Genomic DNA, 16,336 nt, shown 5'->3' on the forward strand with positions numbered 1-16,336 from the left:
CAGGGAGCACGGAATCAAATACATATTTATACACTTCTATTCCTTATCCCCAATGGTTCTACATTGTAGTTGCTTTGCAAGGCTCTTAATACAACTATCGTGTTGATTAAGATTATTATTCTACTTAAATAGATTCATCCGAACACGAATCATAAACGAAAGATTTTTCAACGTAAAAACTCGGACCCTAAAATTCGTGTTATAAAAAAAAAAAAAAAAAAAAAAAAATAAAATAAAAATAAAAATAAAACCATGCCTTATATCCTAATAATTTCACATTATACAATTTCTAATTTTTGCATTTGTTGAATTATCCCTAATCTATCCTTATGCGAATCATTTTTTGTATTGATGGGCCTTCATTATCAGCCCTGATCTAATGCCATATACATATGTATATGTAGATTTAACTTAAATATAACTGTTTTGCCTGAAGAGAAGTGTTTCGTATCACAAACACCAGATAAAAGGTAAGTATTCATTTACTTTCGTTAAAAGTGTGTAGTTGATATGAATAAAATACTACCACAGTTCAAGCTACACGATTATTCTCGTTCCACATGCAAAGAATAATGTCAGTGACATTAAAACGAATAGAGTAAAATATATCTCTGGCTTTTTGGATGATGTTAAATCACTTCGAATTATAGTACACTATATTTTTTCTCATTCAATGATATCAAATCATGTTTCATTCTACTTATTATTACAGAGAAGAACTCCTAATTACAGTTACATGAAAAATTCTCATTTTTCTTTTGTTCAGGTCAATGTTTTAAGTAAGGATGCCGATCTATAATCGATTTAAAAAAGAAATCCATTTTTTAATGTCCATAGACTTTTTATGTTGATCTTGTATCGACTGACGTTATAAACCAAAATTGAATTTATAGAAAACAAAATTTGGATTTAATTTCATTGGATATATTTGATTTTTATCTATTATCAAAATAGATAAATTTAAAGTGTTTTTTATAATAATCAATAAAAAAAAAAGAATATGTATTAAAGAAACTATACATATATATTCTGTTATCAAGTATGTAAATCGATATTTTGTTATTTAATCCAGATAAATTTCTAAAATCGACGTTTTCCAAAGAAATCGACATCCCTCGTTTTAAGTGGTTTCAATAATTCCAAAAAATGACATTAGATTTAGACTCATTGATGTTCATGTCATACAAAAGATATTATTTAGCGAATGTGGCACGACGTTCTTTACAGCACTAAAGATACTATAGAACATTATGTTCCATAAATTCCGTTACGACACAACTTTGGATTTTATTACAGATTCTTAACTTACTTTGGCCATTGACTCGGAGACCTTGACAATTAACATTTACAAATCTTTTATATGCTTGCATCTCCCTAGAGACAATTCATTGCTTGACGTGGCCAAATTTTTTTATGCTTATGATAAATATAAGTATGATATACATTATAAAGAATCATAGTCACATGAGCATAATAACAAATATGATTAAGCATAAAAATAAAGGCTGTACATACCAATAGGTTATCATCGCATGATTTGTAAGTCTAAAATTGTTTTCATTCCTTTCTCCCTTACAAAAAATGTCTGATTTAAATGATAACTATATGTAAACAACAAGATAACAGTCTTGCAAAAGCGATTTATACAAATGAATTTATGCCGTAATATGATCTTTATGCGCACTACAAATGCTAGAGGTATATGATGTAACCCCTAAAGAAAAGAAGAAAAGGAAAAAAAGGAAAAAGAAAAGAAAATAAGCGTAATGTACACGACAGCTGAATTCTTAAATTGTTCATTTGTGTGATCCTTACCGCAAAACGACCCACCACTCAAGCTGCGTTAATCTAAAACGTGAAACTAAAAGCACCTCGTTTAATACCTACTAGCTAGAATATGTCGCTAAATCTGCCCAAAACCTAGTCGAGCTAATATATTTATAAATAGAATATAAAAAAAGAAAAAAACGAAGATTTTTATAAAATTATTCGACTTATTCGCAGGTATCGGGCAAATTTGTTTGATCGTAGATTAAGCAAAAAAATTGACCACTCAAGAAGATTGTCTAGCATTTAAGTAGTTTAGAAATATCCACGTGCAAGATATGGTGATTATCATTTAACGATATCAATTGCATGTGTGTAAGAAAAAATTCAAAGAAGAATTATGCAAAGTACATAACCCGTTTTGTGTTCGCATGAACTGTGATAGCTCTTGCCATTGCACCTGGTGTTCTGTCTTCACTGCAGCCAGATTGATGAGATCCTTCTCCACTGCAATGTGTACAATAAAAACTACATAAATAACAATACAAGTAACAAATACATGCATAAAGTCAGATTTTCTTTTATAAGTATAAGAAATATCTTCTGAAATATGAAGGTGATGGTTTCCTTTACGTAATAACTTAAAAAGCTCCCTTTTCACACCTTTTTTAAACAGAGATTTACACATATTTTTTCCATTATATGTTACTTACCTATCATGCTCCTTTTCTACCAAATGATATCTGGCTCGGAATGCTACAAGATGAGCATAATATGCTGGTGCAGGTATACTAACAGATCTTGTACACCTCACATATGTGTGACATAACTGATAAGTAAGAGACTGTAATTCATCACTTTCAAAGTGATTATCATCCCACAGAACGTGATAATGCGATGGTCGTGACGTGCCCTGTAATGTAAAACAAAAAATGTAGTACTTTCTGTGAAGCAAAATGAATACCAAGCATTACTGTAGTAGTGTTCTTTTACTCGTTCAAAATACACCTTTGTCTAAGAGCACAATTCCTATGTAATAGTTTCACGGAGAATTCTTCGATGCTCAATAGGTTAATCAAAGGTTCATATTTACCTGAATGCCCTGATGACTGCATAAATAAAAGTCAAATTCAGTTGGATGCGTTATGCAAACGTCAACTGTCGTACCCGCTGGTATGTTTCCACTTTTACCACTTTGATCTCTTTTCTCTGAACAAAATAATCGAGTGTGATGTCTTTTTTGTACTACAACGAATGTCACTCCAGGCCTGTAATCAGCTTCAAGTTTAATGCAAGCTTCACGAATGGCAGTTAATTCGTGTTGCAAAACATGTAGAAATTGGCCTTCTGAGACACCGTCACGATAAAGTATTATCCTAAGTGGTTTGTATCCTCCCGTGCTTTTGTAGAACATAAGTAGAAGCTCCCTTTAAAAGAAAATCTCTGCATTATTTATTGATGATGTTAATGATTAAGTTGTTTTAAAATTATATGCTAGGTCTTGTATATATCAGGAATTTTAATAAAAATCTTCTACAGGACCTGTATTATTTGAATTTTATTTTATAATAATTTACTTACCTCACCATTGAACTAAGTTCCTGAATAATTTCTTGTCTATGCTGTTGAACTCTAACAGTAGCTGCATATCGAGATGGATGAGCATCCATGCTAGCAACTACTGCCGCTATGCTAGGTTTTTTGTTATCTCCAGCTGGGGGATGAGTTACATCAGCCCCAAAAAATATAACAGGTTCATCGAATACTTTCGGTCTGATAGCTGGTACTAGAATACTATTAATACCACCTAACTTTACGTTGATTTTTAGACATAAATTTGACAACGTTTGCGGTGACGTTTTATTAACATTTTTCGCTTGTACACACTGCGTCGCCATACCCAATAATGTATCCCCTACTCTTTTAACTTCAGCTGCGGGCAAATGGAACATATAATATATGTAGAATGTTGCTAGTACTTTGTGCAGTCTATCTCCGTATAAAACGAAATATACATCTTGCGTTAGCACGTTTACTATCTTACTACTGAAACATTATCGATACAAGATTTCCCGTCTCGTATACTAGGTATTGGTCAGTCATTACCGCGTATAGAAATAGATATTAAAGAACGATGTCAAGCTATAATTGACGGCTATTATTCCGAATCCTTCATCGAACACACTAACTGCTTATGTTGTATATGATATTAATTACATGTGCAAAATAGTTTCTCGGTAACAGAGAACGTGTGAACCTGAGATCGTGTTATACGGACGTTTACTGCACCGTGACAAATGTAACATGTAATGCAATTACCATATACAGGTGTTTTCCCTGGTAATATAACACAAACAAGCTGCACAGATGAAAATGTTGCTTTTAGATATCTAAACATGGGCTCTACTTGATCTGGCCCGGTAGCGTATTTACAAAAACATGGTTGCCCAATAATTGGCATCCCAGCGTCATTGCTTATTCTTTGTAACTGTGCTATGAAATTACGTATTGCATCATCGCGCACAGTTCTTTGAGGTGCGAAACAAGCAATCGCCCAAACTCTGATTTCTACACCCGTGAAAAATTGCTTGCCACGCATATCCCAAACACCACCATTAGGTATAGCCTGTTGCTTCGTCTTTAGCAAAAGAAAGAAGAAATATATCATTGAGTATAATGATGTACACTTTAAATCAGAATAAATAAGTAAGAAAGATGCACCAGTATTTCTATACAATCCATGCAATCATTGTTTTTCCATATTTTATCAATCAAAAAAGCCGAACGTTATTTATAAAGTAATATAAATAAAGATTTAGAACTATCGTAACAAAAATCAAAATAAATAAGAATTCATGTTTTATTTCATTACTGCATGGAACGGAACTGATAGCATCAGGCAGTAACTAGTGATAACGAACTGTAAATGTAATGCGGATTATATTAATGATGGTATAGCTATGTACTTTAAATAATAATCGCCTGCATTCTTTAAATTGTTAGTTCCATACAAATTATATATGCCTACATTATATTGACAGTCCGTGTATCAAAATCAACCAGGTCTAGAACCCATGCATTCATTTAGCAATAAATTCTTTGCGTTATTAATGCCTTTGCATATAATATTAATGTGAGTGATCATTTTAGAAATAATTTTATTTCATTTCATGAAATCGTATTTATTTAAGATTATTATTTTAAAGAAATAAAGATATGTAAATATGACAAAGAAATTTATGCTAGCCTAAAATAAAAAATTTCAGGTTAAACCATGATTGCAAGAATGTTGTTCATATCTTTTTCTCGAATAAGACGAACCGTAGATTATAAGTAATATATATGTATAACTCTACATTATGCATCACCGTAAAAAACGCACATCCATATAAAAAATAATACAAGAGCCTCTGCAAAATGTGTGATCTGGCTAGACCTGACTGATTGAGTTGGAAATTCTCACCTGTCCACTGAGGGAACTTACGCGCCCTCCGTACTGTAGCTTGGGTGGAGGTAGAACACGACCCCTAACTTCCATCATACTATTCGATATTGTCAGACCAAATTCTTGAACATACGAATCATTATTAAAGTCAGCTCTTCTAACTAAGTTGTTTATTTCTCGTTCACGATCTGGAGCAGAGCGGGCTGTAGCTTTTATCATAGTTGATGTCTGCATGTCAGTCAATTTCTTGATGCAACGTTGCCCGGCGACAATATTGCAGACCTAACGAAATATAGATAGAGCATTTATAAATACATGTAAGGTTTATATGTTTTAAAACTAATTACATAAAAGAAAAAATATCAAAATCAACAAACCTCAAGTGGCAAGTACGTATGTTTATGTTCTTGACCAACTTGAAGACACGGAAGATATGGATGACGCAGCTTCATTTTATATTTGTCTAAGAAATACTTTGCAACTGTACACTCAACTGTTTGTCCATTTTCTAATTGTAACGGGAATCTAAAATTTGTACGATATAATATTACGTGCGTTTAAAATAATATCACAATAAGTTTATTGTTGTTTATTCATGCTGATACTTACGATTGCATTTGGGCAGGTTTACGCGTAACATTGCACACTCTATATTTTCGTCTCATTGTTCCACAGTGTGTAATCTCAATTTTAAGTCCTTTAATTTCTTTGGTAAATTTAACTCGTTGAGAATCAGTTAAAGGTCTCTTTTGATCACCTATGTCTCGAATATCTAACACTTCGCACATAAACTCAATGACAGGTTGTGCTTTGTAAAATGCAGTTGCAGATACTATAAAATAAAAAATGTACATGTATAAGCATTAAATCATATAAGCATAAGAATTATTTTATACAGTATATATGCATTGTATTATAATTTATTGTACTTACCATCAATGTTTAACATCATTTTCCATTGCGATGGCCTAACCGATTGATGAAAACCAAACCAAACTTCCCTGCCACCACCTAATGGATGATAATATCCATCTGGTGTGCTAAAAAATGATCTACCTACTGGAGTATATGTCATAGATGGTAAATGCCTCATTACAACATCTAAAGCAAGTATAGCATCATACGGAATTTGTCTTGTTCGTCCTTCTAAAGCTTCTTCTAAAGCAAAGAGCGAAACTTGAGCCACCCACTTTATTACCACTCTAAAAACTCTGTCTTTACCCTCACCAGGCAGTGTTACCTAAAAAAAGAAAAGAAAGAACAAATGCAACATTGGAAAATAAATTTAAAAATAAAACAAATAAAAAAATTCTACTCACCTCTAATTCTATTTTATCAGTACCAATAGGTAAGGGGTCCCTTGTATATAAATTGTTTCTGCCATCAAATACAGGCTTAAGAGTTCCAAATATTTTACTATATGCATGAACCATTGTTTCTATTATTTCTCTATTAACTTTACGAGGACATTTATCAGGTTGGATATTAATATCGTAATGATGTACATAACCACGTGGCATTGTAATTTGGAAGTGATTGGCTCTTAAGACAATTGGCCTGCCTTCACGTCCGATATTTGGTCTCCGAGGACATGAGAACACTGTAAATATACATTAACAATAATATTAACTCATTCAATTATAGTGTACTGTACATTTAATGTAGTTATTAACACTTGTTAATTTTAATATATCTTAATATATTTTAATATATATAGAAAAACTTACTTGGCAGTTCAGGAGGTTGAGGAGGAGTGTGTGTTTGTTGTGTAGAAACAAGTCCTAAAGAACTAGAAGCTATAACACTGCTCCCAGTTGCTCCAGCTGCTCCAACAGAAGAGCTTGTTGTGGGTCCAGGTGGGGGAGCTGAAAAAAAAGAAAAAAGGTCATAGAAATTTAAATTTAACACATTTAATAATTTATAGGAGCTGGAAAAGAAATAAGAACCCAAGCGAGCATTGAATTCTTGACCATTGAGCCTTATACCTTCAAAACTATTAAATGTCTACATCTAACATTGTTTCAACAAGGTAAATGAATACAAATTATTTCTAGAGTCCTACAAATATAAGACCTTTCAATTGTGATTAGAAAGATGTAACTTACCGAGTTTTGATGTTACACATTTACATTTCATTGTATTTGCACATTAGAATTTTCTATTATCAAACGCTGTAAATATGTGTTAATAATGATATCAACTTATTTTATAAAACCTACTCAATTGCATAAAATATTGTACATTCTGCATATCTGTTAACGTTTTGGTTAATGTTCTAGTTTATCTATTTGTGTATCTCACATAATCTATTATCAAATAATTTGTAATTTCTATCTATAAAATTAGATAATAAACTATTTTTAAATTTTCTCTTAGATGTGCTTGAATATTTGTTTTCATTGATAACATCTTTATCAAAACTATGAATTATGTTTCTACGCTATGGTGAAAAATGTGTGAAAATTGTGACCTTCCGCAAATAATACAATGTATATTCAGTTAATTTTGTTAATGATTACCTTATTTTTCAATCGAAATGCAATGAAATTTTCCACGTAGCTATGAGTTACAGAACTACACAATGATTTAAATTACAAAAAAGCAATGTAATAGAAACTACAAACGCACATAAAAGAATTATTTATATATCTTAGAACTGTTAAATAATTTAAAAATACCAATAGCATGATAATGACAAGAAAGTTAACTATACAGTCTATACTTATTTACTACATCATTCATAAAAAAAAAAAGAAAAATTGAGAAGCTTAAGTTTTGAATGAAAATTATTACAGTAAAATTATGCATTTAAGGCACTAAAGTAACAAAAAGATATCATTATTAGACAAATATATATATATGTAATTCATACGATCCGTGCATTTAACGGATCGGAGTGACGACACATTGGTGCCTGTTGAACGAGGTTCATTCGAGGTCATTTTTAAAATTTTCCTCGATTCCTTGAATTTAAACTTATTGCTACGAGCAAACATCGTTAACGTGTGCATGCAACAAATAATTTCGATCGCCCTGAAATGATCAAATCGCAACAAAGAACGAGAACTACTCAAGCAATGAAATTTTGTTCTTGCTTAGACAAATACAGAATTGGCTATTTTCGAATATTTTCAAATACCTTAAAGAAAATTAAATACGCCGAGATACTCACCCTGCCCTACAGGATGCATTTTGGCAGCTGACAGTGAAAAAGATCAGATAACCACTAATAAATAAGTAAAAAATTCAACACAAAACGCACTGGTCACACAACACACTTCTCCACAATACACACTGTGAACGAGACTGCCTCCTGCAATGGCTGCCACCAACTTGATTCCAATTGATCTTATCTTGACCAATCAGCGCATAATTAATAGAATACCTAGTAGTTAGTAGTTCTTGCCACTATCACCTTTTTAAAATTATTCTAAATTTTTTATTTTTGAACGAAAACACGTTAACAAATATCATAAAAATATATATACACACTTTATGATAATTTAATGAAACATCAATAACATATGCATCGTCAGTTTTTAATGCGAAAAATGAGATAAAAGAAATATAATAAATGAAATATATAGATTAATAGAAGACTTTTTCTGTGCAATTTCACTTATTTTAATAAATATTGCCTGATAAATGTCAATTGAATGATAAATAATTTTTTCATCGTTGGTAGCATTGCTATTAAATCTATTTCCTCTAGAATTACAGCTATCGGTGATACACATACGAGACTGCGTGTTTGATTTCCGAAATGTCGATTCCCTTCACTGGAACTCATACACGTTCTCATGGAGTAATAAGTGCGATTATAAAACAGTTAAAAACGATAAATTTGAAACCAGTACAATCAATTAATATAAAATTCGACCCCTTTCATGATAAAGCTTTGGAAATAAGGTTAGTTTACTAAAGTTTCGTTTGCTATAAATATAAATTCACTAGCATTTAATTCTAATAAGTAATATTTCTTAATTTAAATGTACAATATATATGATTCATTAATATATCCGTAAATCTTTTTTTCCAACAAAATTTGAACAGATCATTTTATTGCGATATATTTTAAATGAAACATTTCAACTCTCTGATATGAAACGTCAACTCTCTAAACCACCTTTCTCCATGAAAAATAGTATACGATAAAGATAATATAATTCGAAAAATTGTAATGAACTTTATTTTGGGGATTAAAAAATATTTACTAAGTAACGATTGCGTTCTGCTCATTGCAAGAGGTTTGGTTAGTACCCAATGACGTCAATATTATGCGCATGTGCAACGTAAAATTTCTAGTAATTAGCAGACGACATACACGTTAGTATTTTTAGAAAAACTTCAACGATATATTAAGTACGCTGCAATAATATAGCAAAAGTATAATACTGAAATTAAATAAACCCTACAATACTTAAACTAAAAATAGTGATAAGTTTATAATATGTAATTTCTTATTAATGGTGATATAGTTGAGTATAGGATATTTCAAAATCAAGGTATTAATTTTCTTTTTTCTACGAAATTGTTAAAAATAACGACCAAATAAATTTTACTGATAGTTTTAACAATTTCAGTAATTATTAATTGTTCCTTTTAATAATTGATAAATAAATTATTTTTGTAGTATAAGGAAAGGTTAGATCAGAAATTAGTTGGAATTAATTAAGGCGATTAAATAATCTCTTAGTAGTTTCTATTCAACTGACATTCAAGTAGCTATTTTTGTTTGTATTTTATAAAAAGTAGGAATTTAAATTTATTAGATTACATACTATAACTGTATTCAGTTAGATTAATTATTATATTTCTACTTTACATAAAAATACCTAGAATCTTAAGTTATTATCACTATTTTTATTTATCGATACATTAATCATTTAACATTAAAATATATCTGCAGAGTTTTTAAAAGAATATCACATGATCGCTATTAATTATCACAATAAATATATATATTTTAATATTTTTAATTATTTGTCCAATGAATAAGAAATAAAAACTCACCACTACATTGTCCGCAACCATATGCTTTACCAAGCATGGAGACAGTTGTAGTTATGCGAAGAGTACTTAAATCTGGCATCTGAAGTGGTAGTTGTTCCATTTGTGCCATGTTCTCTAAAAGTATTAAACAATTAATATTATATATGTGTATAACATGTTAATGTTAACATAATTATATTCGATTGTAGTATATAAAGTTTGTTTCTTGTAAGTAGGGTATATATACATTTACACGCACACGTAATAATTTAATGTTATATATTATAATAATCTTATATATGTTGTGTAATATATTTGCAGAGATTTTTTGTTTCACATTACAACACCAAAGATTATTGCAACCAATCCACGTTGCAATGTAAAACTGCAAATAGCTTCTGATTTGTCAGAGCCCATAGTTACATTTAATTTATGTAAGTATTTAATAATTAATTAATTAACAATCTCATGACATTTAATAATGTGACCAACTTTTATTATAACGAAAGTACAAATTTGAAGTAAAAGGTAGATAAGTAACACAATGAGAGGCTTCGATACATTTCAATTTTTTTATAGCATTGAGAGTAAAAGTTATTATCAGCTATAATGTAAAAAATAATAAATAGTAGCTTCTGGAAATTAAGTTTGAAATCTATTTCTAATTTTGTGAAAGGTCATTAGTATTGGACTCTCATTATTTTTCTTTCTGACTTCTATCATCGATATATATTAATAACATCAAATTAGAAATAATAATTAAAGTCCAAAAATCAATTCAAGATAAATTTAATATTACATTCTCTTGCTTTTCTACTTTTCTAGCATCAGGGGATAAAATTGTATGTAAAAGTGAAAACTTAACATCCCTGAATATTTTGGAACTTTGCAACAAACACATCACATCTTTAGTTCCAAAGGAAGTTGATCCTGAATTAGAAAGTAAATTACAGACCAAAAGGAAAAAGGGAAGAATTATAATTAAACCAGGAAGCAAACATAGAGGAGTATTTTTATAAAACAAAAAAATGATTAACTAGAAAGTTAATAATTTGTTTACATATTCATAATTAAGAAAGGTAACAACTACTTAGGAAAAAGCAATTGTTACTTATTTTGAACATTAATCTAATTCTTTTGACTTCAAGAAAAGGAAACTTGCATTGTCAACTTTTAAGAGAAATTAAATAATATTTATATACTATATCAAAAGCATTTGAATATAAACTAAGAGAGAATAATTTGATCAAACTCTTTAAATTATCTTCATTCTTAATATTGTTTAAACTTATTTTCAAATCTATATCCTGATATCTACATCAAATTGTAACTTTTCATTTCTGAATAATAATTTTGTAATTTTCTAATCTATTAAGATAACAAGTATCTAAATTAAACGATATAAGATACCATTTTCAAAATGGCAAGTTATGTCCCAAATAGTAAAAATTATAATATGGAACTTATCGATATGCTTTATAAACAAATTCCAGCATTTACTGACGTATTTGATGAAGAAACTTGGTATATTTTTGTTGCCTGCTTTGTAGCAGGAACATTTTTAGTTGCATTTATTCTCTCAAAGTTCATTACATTAAAGCCAGTAGAATAAGATCAAAATGTTGTTTAATTAATACATATGTGAACAATATCGTGCTATAATTGTTTTAAACATTGCTTAGTAGTCATATTATTCCTTATATATCAAGCATTGTTAATTAATTTACTTTATGTATGCGATTTTTAAATATGTAATCTCAATGAAATTGATATTTATACAGAAAAGTTTCAAAAACTGTACTTTTTGCTTTCCTGTACTTTCAATCTTTTACAATAGTAAAAATAGTTTGTATATTCAATGTAATAAAACTTATATATGTACTATTCCATAATAAAAAATTTTTAACAAAATGTCATTGTTTAATATAAACCGTGCGTATCACAAATATAATTTATTAAATTTATATGTTTACTTATGTTTGTTAATACACTTACAAATTTTTATTCATTTTATAATGAGTAAGTGCATGTTAAGAACATGAATATCTTGTATATATAATAAATAAAATGCCAATTAACTATATATAAAGATAAATTTGAAACATTCTGTGTGTAGTGCATTTGTTTTGTTTCAAGCTTAACTTGCCTCTTTGCGTCAGTTTGTCCTCTCCCCTCCTACTCTCTTCCACTCTTGTTTGATTTATACGATCATTTTTCATCGTCTGTATATACATACATACATCTTTGTTTGTTTTTGACCTTTGTTTAAATTGTTAGCATTCATAAACTAATGAATACTTATAAGGTCTAACTGAATTTTCTGCGAAATTTGTTATATTCTCGATATTTTGATATCACTTGTTAAAGCAGTAAAATTAAAAGTTGAATATAATTAATTATTTAATTTTTCACTTGTGTTTATATATATATATATATATAAATTTCATAAAGTATATATGCGTTATTTGTTATTCCGATAATAATTCGTCAATATAAGAAAATATATTCTATCTGATGAAAGGTAATAAGAAATAGTACGTAAAAAGTGTAAGTGTACAAAGAAAATTTGGAAACAAAGGTTGTAAAAATTTTTGGAAACAATTCCACGCGTGTCCAAAATATTTCGACGACGTAAATATTTACGTACGTATATAATAACGTAAATGTTTACGTTAAAATATAAATATTTTTATTTGGAATAATGTTACAATTTATCCAAATCGTAATTACCCTCATTCGTATAATTTTAAATTATTTTAGTTCTATCTATTAAAATTAGTTTTAATTTTCGATCTTATTTGATATCTTAAATTCTCTCTTTTATTCCTTCAATGTAGAAATTTAAAATTACGAAAAACATTACTACGGCGCCCCCGTATATTCAACTAAAGATATATACATGTACAATTAAGTAATCAATTAAAAAAAACTCACCTATTTTATAGAACTGACTTTCGATTTACATATGATGTGCAGAATGCGTAAACACACTGTTATTGGATTCACACAAACATTGTCTTTTTTTATACATAAATTACACGATCTATGTATTAACTACATATATTACTGTACATATATATAACAGTTATTTTGTAGCACTGTACTCCTACATCTTCAATGATGAAATGCGTGATAATAGTTACCTATGTACAAATGTATTTCATAATTTATTACCTGTTGCAAAAGTAATTTTTTATATTGTTTGCGATATAATCGCGGATTTGAAAATAAAAATACTCGAGAGAATCATTCGAAGACAAAGTAGTGCCGTAAAAAAGCTACATTGGTATCTTATATTTAAGATGTTTATCTAGAGACGGCAAATGTCAATGGTACCAAGGGTCACAGTAAATTAATGTAAATATAATCTTTAACTGATCACTAATGTTTTGTATATGTACGTAACAAAAATATTTACGAAACAAATCGTCCTATTTGTTAACAATATTGATAACCATTTGATGATATTACAACTAATTTTTACTCTACAATTCAAAATTTTCACCAAATTTTGCGCATATTGATTTACTACTCATATAACTATATGGATAATAGAAATTATATTAAATCACGAAAATAATTTAAAGATGTTTTTATCAAAATCTGAGCAATAATTTGTTTTTCAGATAATACGCGCACTTTACGTAAACGACGCGTATAAGCTCTATTTATGCTAATGATATATAAGAAATATACATAAGCAGCTACTTTGTAAATATATTTTCATAAGTGTAATGGTTTCAAAGTTTAGCTGCCATCGTTTCGCCATTCTCATCTAAAGCGTGCATCGTATTAAGGAAAAAGATGCTATTGTTTTTAAAAACTCTCTCCATTTAATTTAATGAAATAATTTGTTTCTTTCCACAAGGAGACAATTTCAGATGCATAATATTTCTCAAGTTCTCTCGAAAAAAATACTCTGCTTCTACGTGTAATAATACATATGTTCAAGCGTATGGTACACGTATACCCTATTCATGATCACACATAGACGGCGTATCGATACAGTTATATACTATACTTTGTTTTCATTGCTGTTGGTGAAATGAAAAAAATTAGGTCGTCTACTGAATCGTACACAAAATATTGCATGAAAACAATAATAGAGACAAATTTCGAACAAAATCTTTTCGATATGTATGCATGTAATTATATATATCTGCATACATATATTTATATATGTATCTTTCTTTTTTTTACTTAACCATAATATTATTAAATCAGTTATTTGCCAGAATCGACCGGTGATTAATTTAGCTACCGTCTAACCTTAATTGCTTATTTTTTTCTCAATTTCCAGTATATGCGCAAAATATATGGTGTGGTTTCGCTTGTTGTGTGCTGTGTTTCCACTAAGAACAACAATCTACGCGAACGAAACTGAAGTCGCGGAAACAAACAGAACTGATAAAAGTATTGGTAAATCCGAAGCGCGGAATACTTTAATTGCTTAATACTGTCAAACTGTTGGAGATTTTACGGAATGGCCACCACCGCTTTCACTCGCGACGCGATTTCAGTAGGAACGAGACGAAGCCGCCAAAAACGATCACCAAGTGTCAAGGTTGCCATTGTACACGAACATGCCGAATATACTGAATGTATGTGTATGTTGAATGCACTCACGTACACTTTACACTCTTTCCATCCCTTTTACGTTAGTAGTGTGCTATCGCAAAACAATAATATTTTACTTGAGCACTCGCGCTTATCCTATAATGACACTGACTCTAATGTGCAGTAACGTCGGTCACAAAGTTCTTCGGCGCAGTTTTATATTTTATTTACGGCGGGCGTAATACGTTTTTCACAATTTTACCGGGTAACTTTCGGCGACATTTACTAAAGCAGCAATCACACAAACATCCGCTAGAAAGACCCCACTACTTGTTCGATTCACCAGTTATTGCGAATGCTCGTTTGGTCAGGATTGTAACAAGTAAACAGAATGAGGTATCATTGTCTCACGCGCTCTTGTTTACAAACAATGACGTATATATGACAGCATTTAACCTATTTATTTGCTGCGTACTGTTGCATTTTGTGCAGTACAATTGCAATGAAATTTATCCGTACGATCGAAATAGAACGTCAGTATTTATTTTTGCTATTTCAACGTGGTAATGCATTACTGAAAAATAGATATTTTTTTCATTGAAAATCCATCGCATAGTTTTTAACCAATTTACACGTAATCCTACGTTAAAATGATAAGAAATTTTGTTATTCTCTTGTAAATTGCATACTTTCAGAAACTTATCATTGAAATACTTTATTTCAATCGAGCAAGTTTGACTTGAATGTTGCTTTTTCATTCTTACTATACATTACAATTTTTGTACAATTTATGTATTACAATTTTTATATATTATAATTGGAAATGCTTATTTTTTATTACATAACAAGTAAATGTTGGTTGTAAATGAAATGTAGAAATAGTACTTTTCTTTTTTTTAATCTATGATTTTCGCTTTGAGCCGATCCTGGATGATGTCATAATCGACAGACCAATGAGATACTCTGCAAATTAACCATACAAATGTCTGACAATATGGATTGTGTATTCCCTGTGTTAATCTTATTTTTATAATATAAAAATTGAATTTATAACCTATACTACTTCTGCATCAAATACTTCAAACACTGAATTGAAAATGTTGAATTTATGTAACGATGCCTACTTTTCTATTTAAGTTTTCATAATTTTATGTAATACATGTGATACCATGGCCACATTTAATTTTCTATATCGATTATCGGTAGCAGCCAATAACATGTTTGTGCGTCGCAAATAGTGTCTTTCTATTGGTTAATTACATTCTCGCGGTTAATCATGATAGAAATTGAAAATTCTATATTTATGCTAAGTTTGCCATTTTATGCCTATTATTTTTTTTCCAAGACATTCATATACATAAAATGGAATATGTGTACAAAATGTTTTGAAGGTTATGCAAATAATTCATTATAGACCCAATAATATTACTTATACTTTTTTTAAGTTCACAATGTACTGAAATTTAAATTAACAATATATATATTGCGTGAATTAATATTGGTGTACTTTCAAGTAATATGAAAGCATTTCCAAAATTGAAACATTGATCAACTTTTGATTGTTTTCTACAAAAT

At 29.6% G+C, this 16,336-nt stretch overlaps 4 protein-coding genes across 6 annotated transcripts in view; 2 read left to right on the forward strand and 2 right to left on the reverse strand.

The window, feature by feature from the left end:
- The window catches only part of Nd-b22 (NADH dehydrogenase (ubiquinone) B22 subunit), a 129,148-nt gene that overhangs the window by 76,489 nt on the left and 36,323 nt on the right, over positions 1 to 16,336 (reverse strand). The gene's annotated exons all lie outside the window — the stretch shown is intronic.
- Ago1 (protein argonaute-1) lies at positions 1,038 to 13,328 on the reverse strand. 2 transcript variants are annotated; one of them, XM_076909417.1, is made up of 14 exons: positions 13,139 to 13,328; positions 10,226 to 10,339; positions 8,385 to 8,411; positions 6,940 to 7,077; positions 6,532 to 6,812; positions 6,146 to 6,452; positions 5,822 to 6,044; positions 5,590 to 5,737; positions 5,231 to 5,494; positions 4,087 to 4,405; positions 3,349 to 3,700; positions 2,861 to 3,194; positions 2,481 to 2,680; positions 1,038 to 2,274 (listed from the first exon to the last, which is right to left on the reverse strand). In XM_076909417.1, exons 2-14 carry the CDS (start codon positions 10,332 to 10,334, stop codon positions 2,166 to 2,168), a joined length of 2,811 nt encoding a protein of 936 aa, XP_076765532.1. In that variant the 5' UTR covers positions 10,335 to 10,339; positions 13,139 to 13,328; the 3' UTR covers positions 1,038 to 2,165. The 2 variants fall into 2 exon arrangements, with proteins under 2 accessions (XP_076765532.1, XP_076765533.1); XM_076909418.1 differs by lacking the exon at positions 8,385 to 8,411 and having other exon boundaries at positions 1,039 to 2,274; positions 13,139 to 13,326.
- On the forward strand, positions 8,904 to 11,407 carry Mrpl53 (mitochondrial ribosomal protein L53). Of its 2 annotated transcripts, XR_013103054.1 has the most exons (4): positions 8,904 to 9,121; positions 10,526 to 10,638; positions 11,030 to 11,283; positions 11,353 to 11,407. XR_013103054.1 is itself a non-coding variant. In XM_076909419.1 (3 exons), exons 1-3 carry the CDS (start codon positions 8,976 to 8,978, stop codon positions 11,221 to 11,223), a joined length of 453 nt encoding a protein of 150 aa, XP_076765534.1. In that variant the 5' UTR covers positions 8,904 to 8,975; the 3' UTR covers positions 11,224 to 11,378. The 2 variants fall into 2 exon arrangements, 1 of the variants encoding a protein (XP_076765534.1); XM_076909419.1 differs by having other exon boundaries at positions 11,030 to 11,378.
- LOC143432646 (uncharacterized) lies at positions 11,443 to 12,019 on the forward strand. The gene has a single exon (XM_076909420.1). It carries the CDS (start codon positions 11,625 to 11,627, stop codon positions 11,814 to 11,816), a length of 192 nt encoding a protein of 63 aa, XP_076765535.1. The 5' UTR covers positions 11,443 to 11,624; the 3' UTR covers positions 11,817 to 12,019.

This window comes from Xylocopa sonorina, chromosome 1 (assembly GCF_050948175.1).
Source record: "Xylocopa sonorina isolate GNS202 chromosome 1, iyXylSono1_principal, whole genome shotgun sequence".
Lineage (NCBI taxonomy): Eukaryota > Metazoa > Arthropoda > Insecta > Hymenoptera > Apidae > Xylocopa > Xylocopa sonorina.

Bases quoted from the DNA above. Each gene is read 5' to 3' on its own strand.
- Mrpl53 (XM_076909419.1), top strand. From the start codon at position 8,976: ATGTCGATTCCCTTCACTGGAACTCATACACGTTCTCATGGAGTAATA. The intron at 9,122-10,525 runs GTTAGTTTACTA...ATATATTTGCAG, and splicing joins GATAAAGCTTTGGAAATAAG to AGATTTTTTGTTTCACATTA. The intron at 10,639-11,029 runs GTAAGTATTTAA...CTACTTTTCTAG, and splicing joins CATAGTTACATTTAATTTAT to CATCAGGGGATAAAATTGTA.
- Ago1 (XM_076909417.1), bottom strand. From the start codon at position 10,334: ATGGCACAAATGGAACAACTACCACTTCAGATGCCAGATTTAAGTACT. The intron at 4,406-5,230 runs GTGAGAATTTCC...CTTTTGCTAAAG, and splicing joins TAAGTTCCCTCAGTGGACAG to ACGAAGCAACAGGCTATACC. The intron at 3,195-3,348 runs GTAAGTAAATTA...TTTCTTTTAAAG, and splicing joins GAACTTAGTTCAATGGTGAG to GGAGCTTCTACTTATGTTCT.
- LOC143432646 (XM_076909420.1), top strand. From the start codon at position 11,625: ATGGCAAGTTATGTCCCAAATAGTAAAAATTATAATATGGAACTTATC.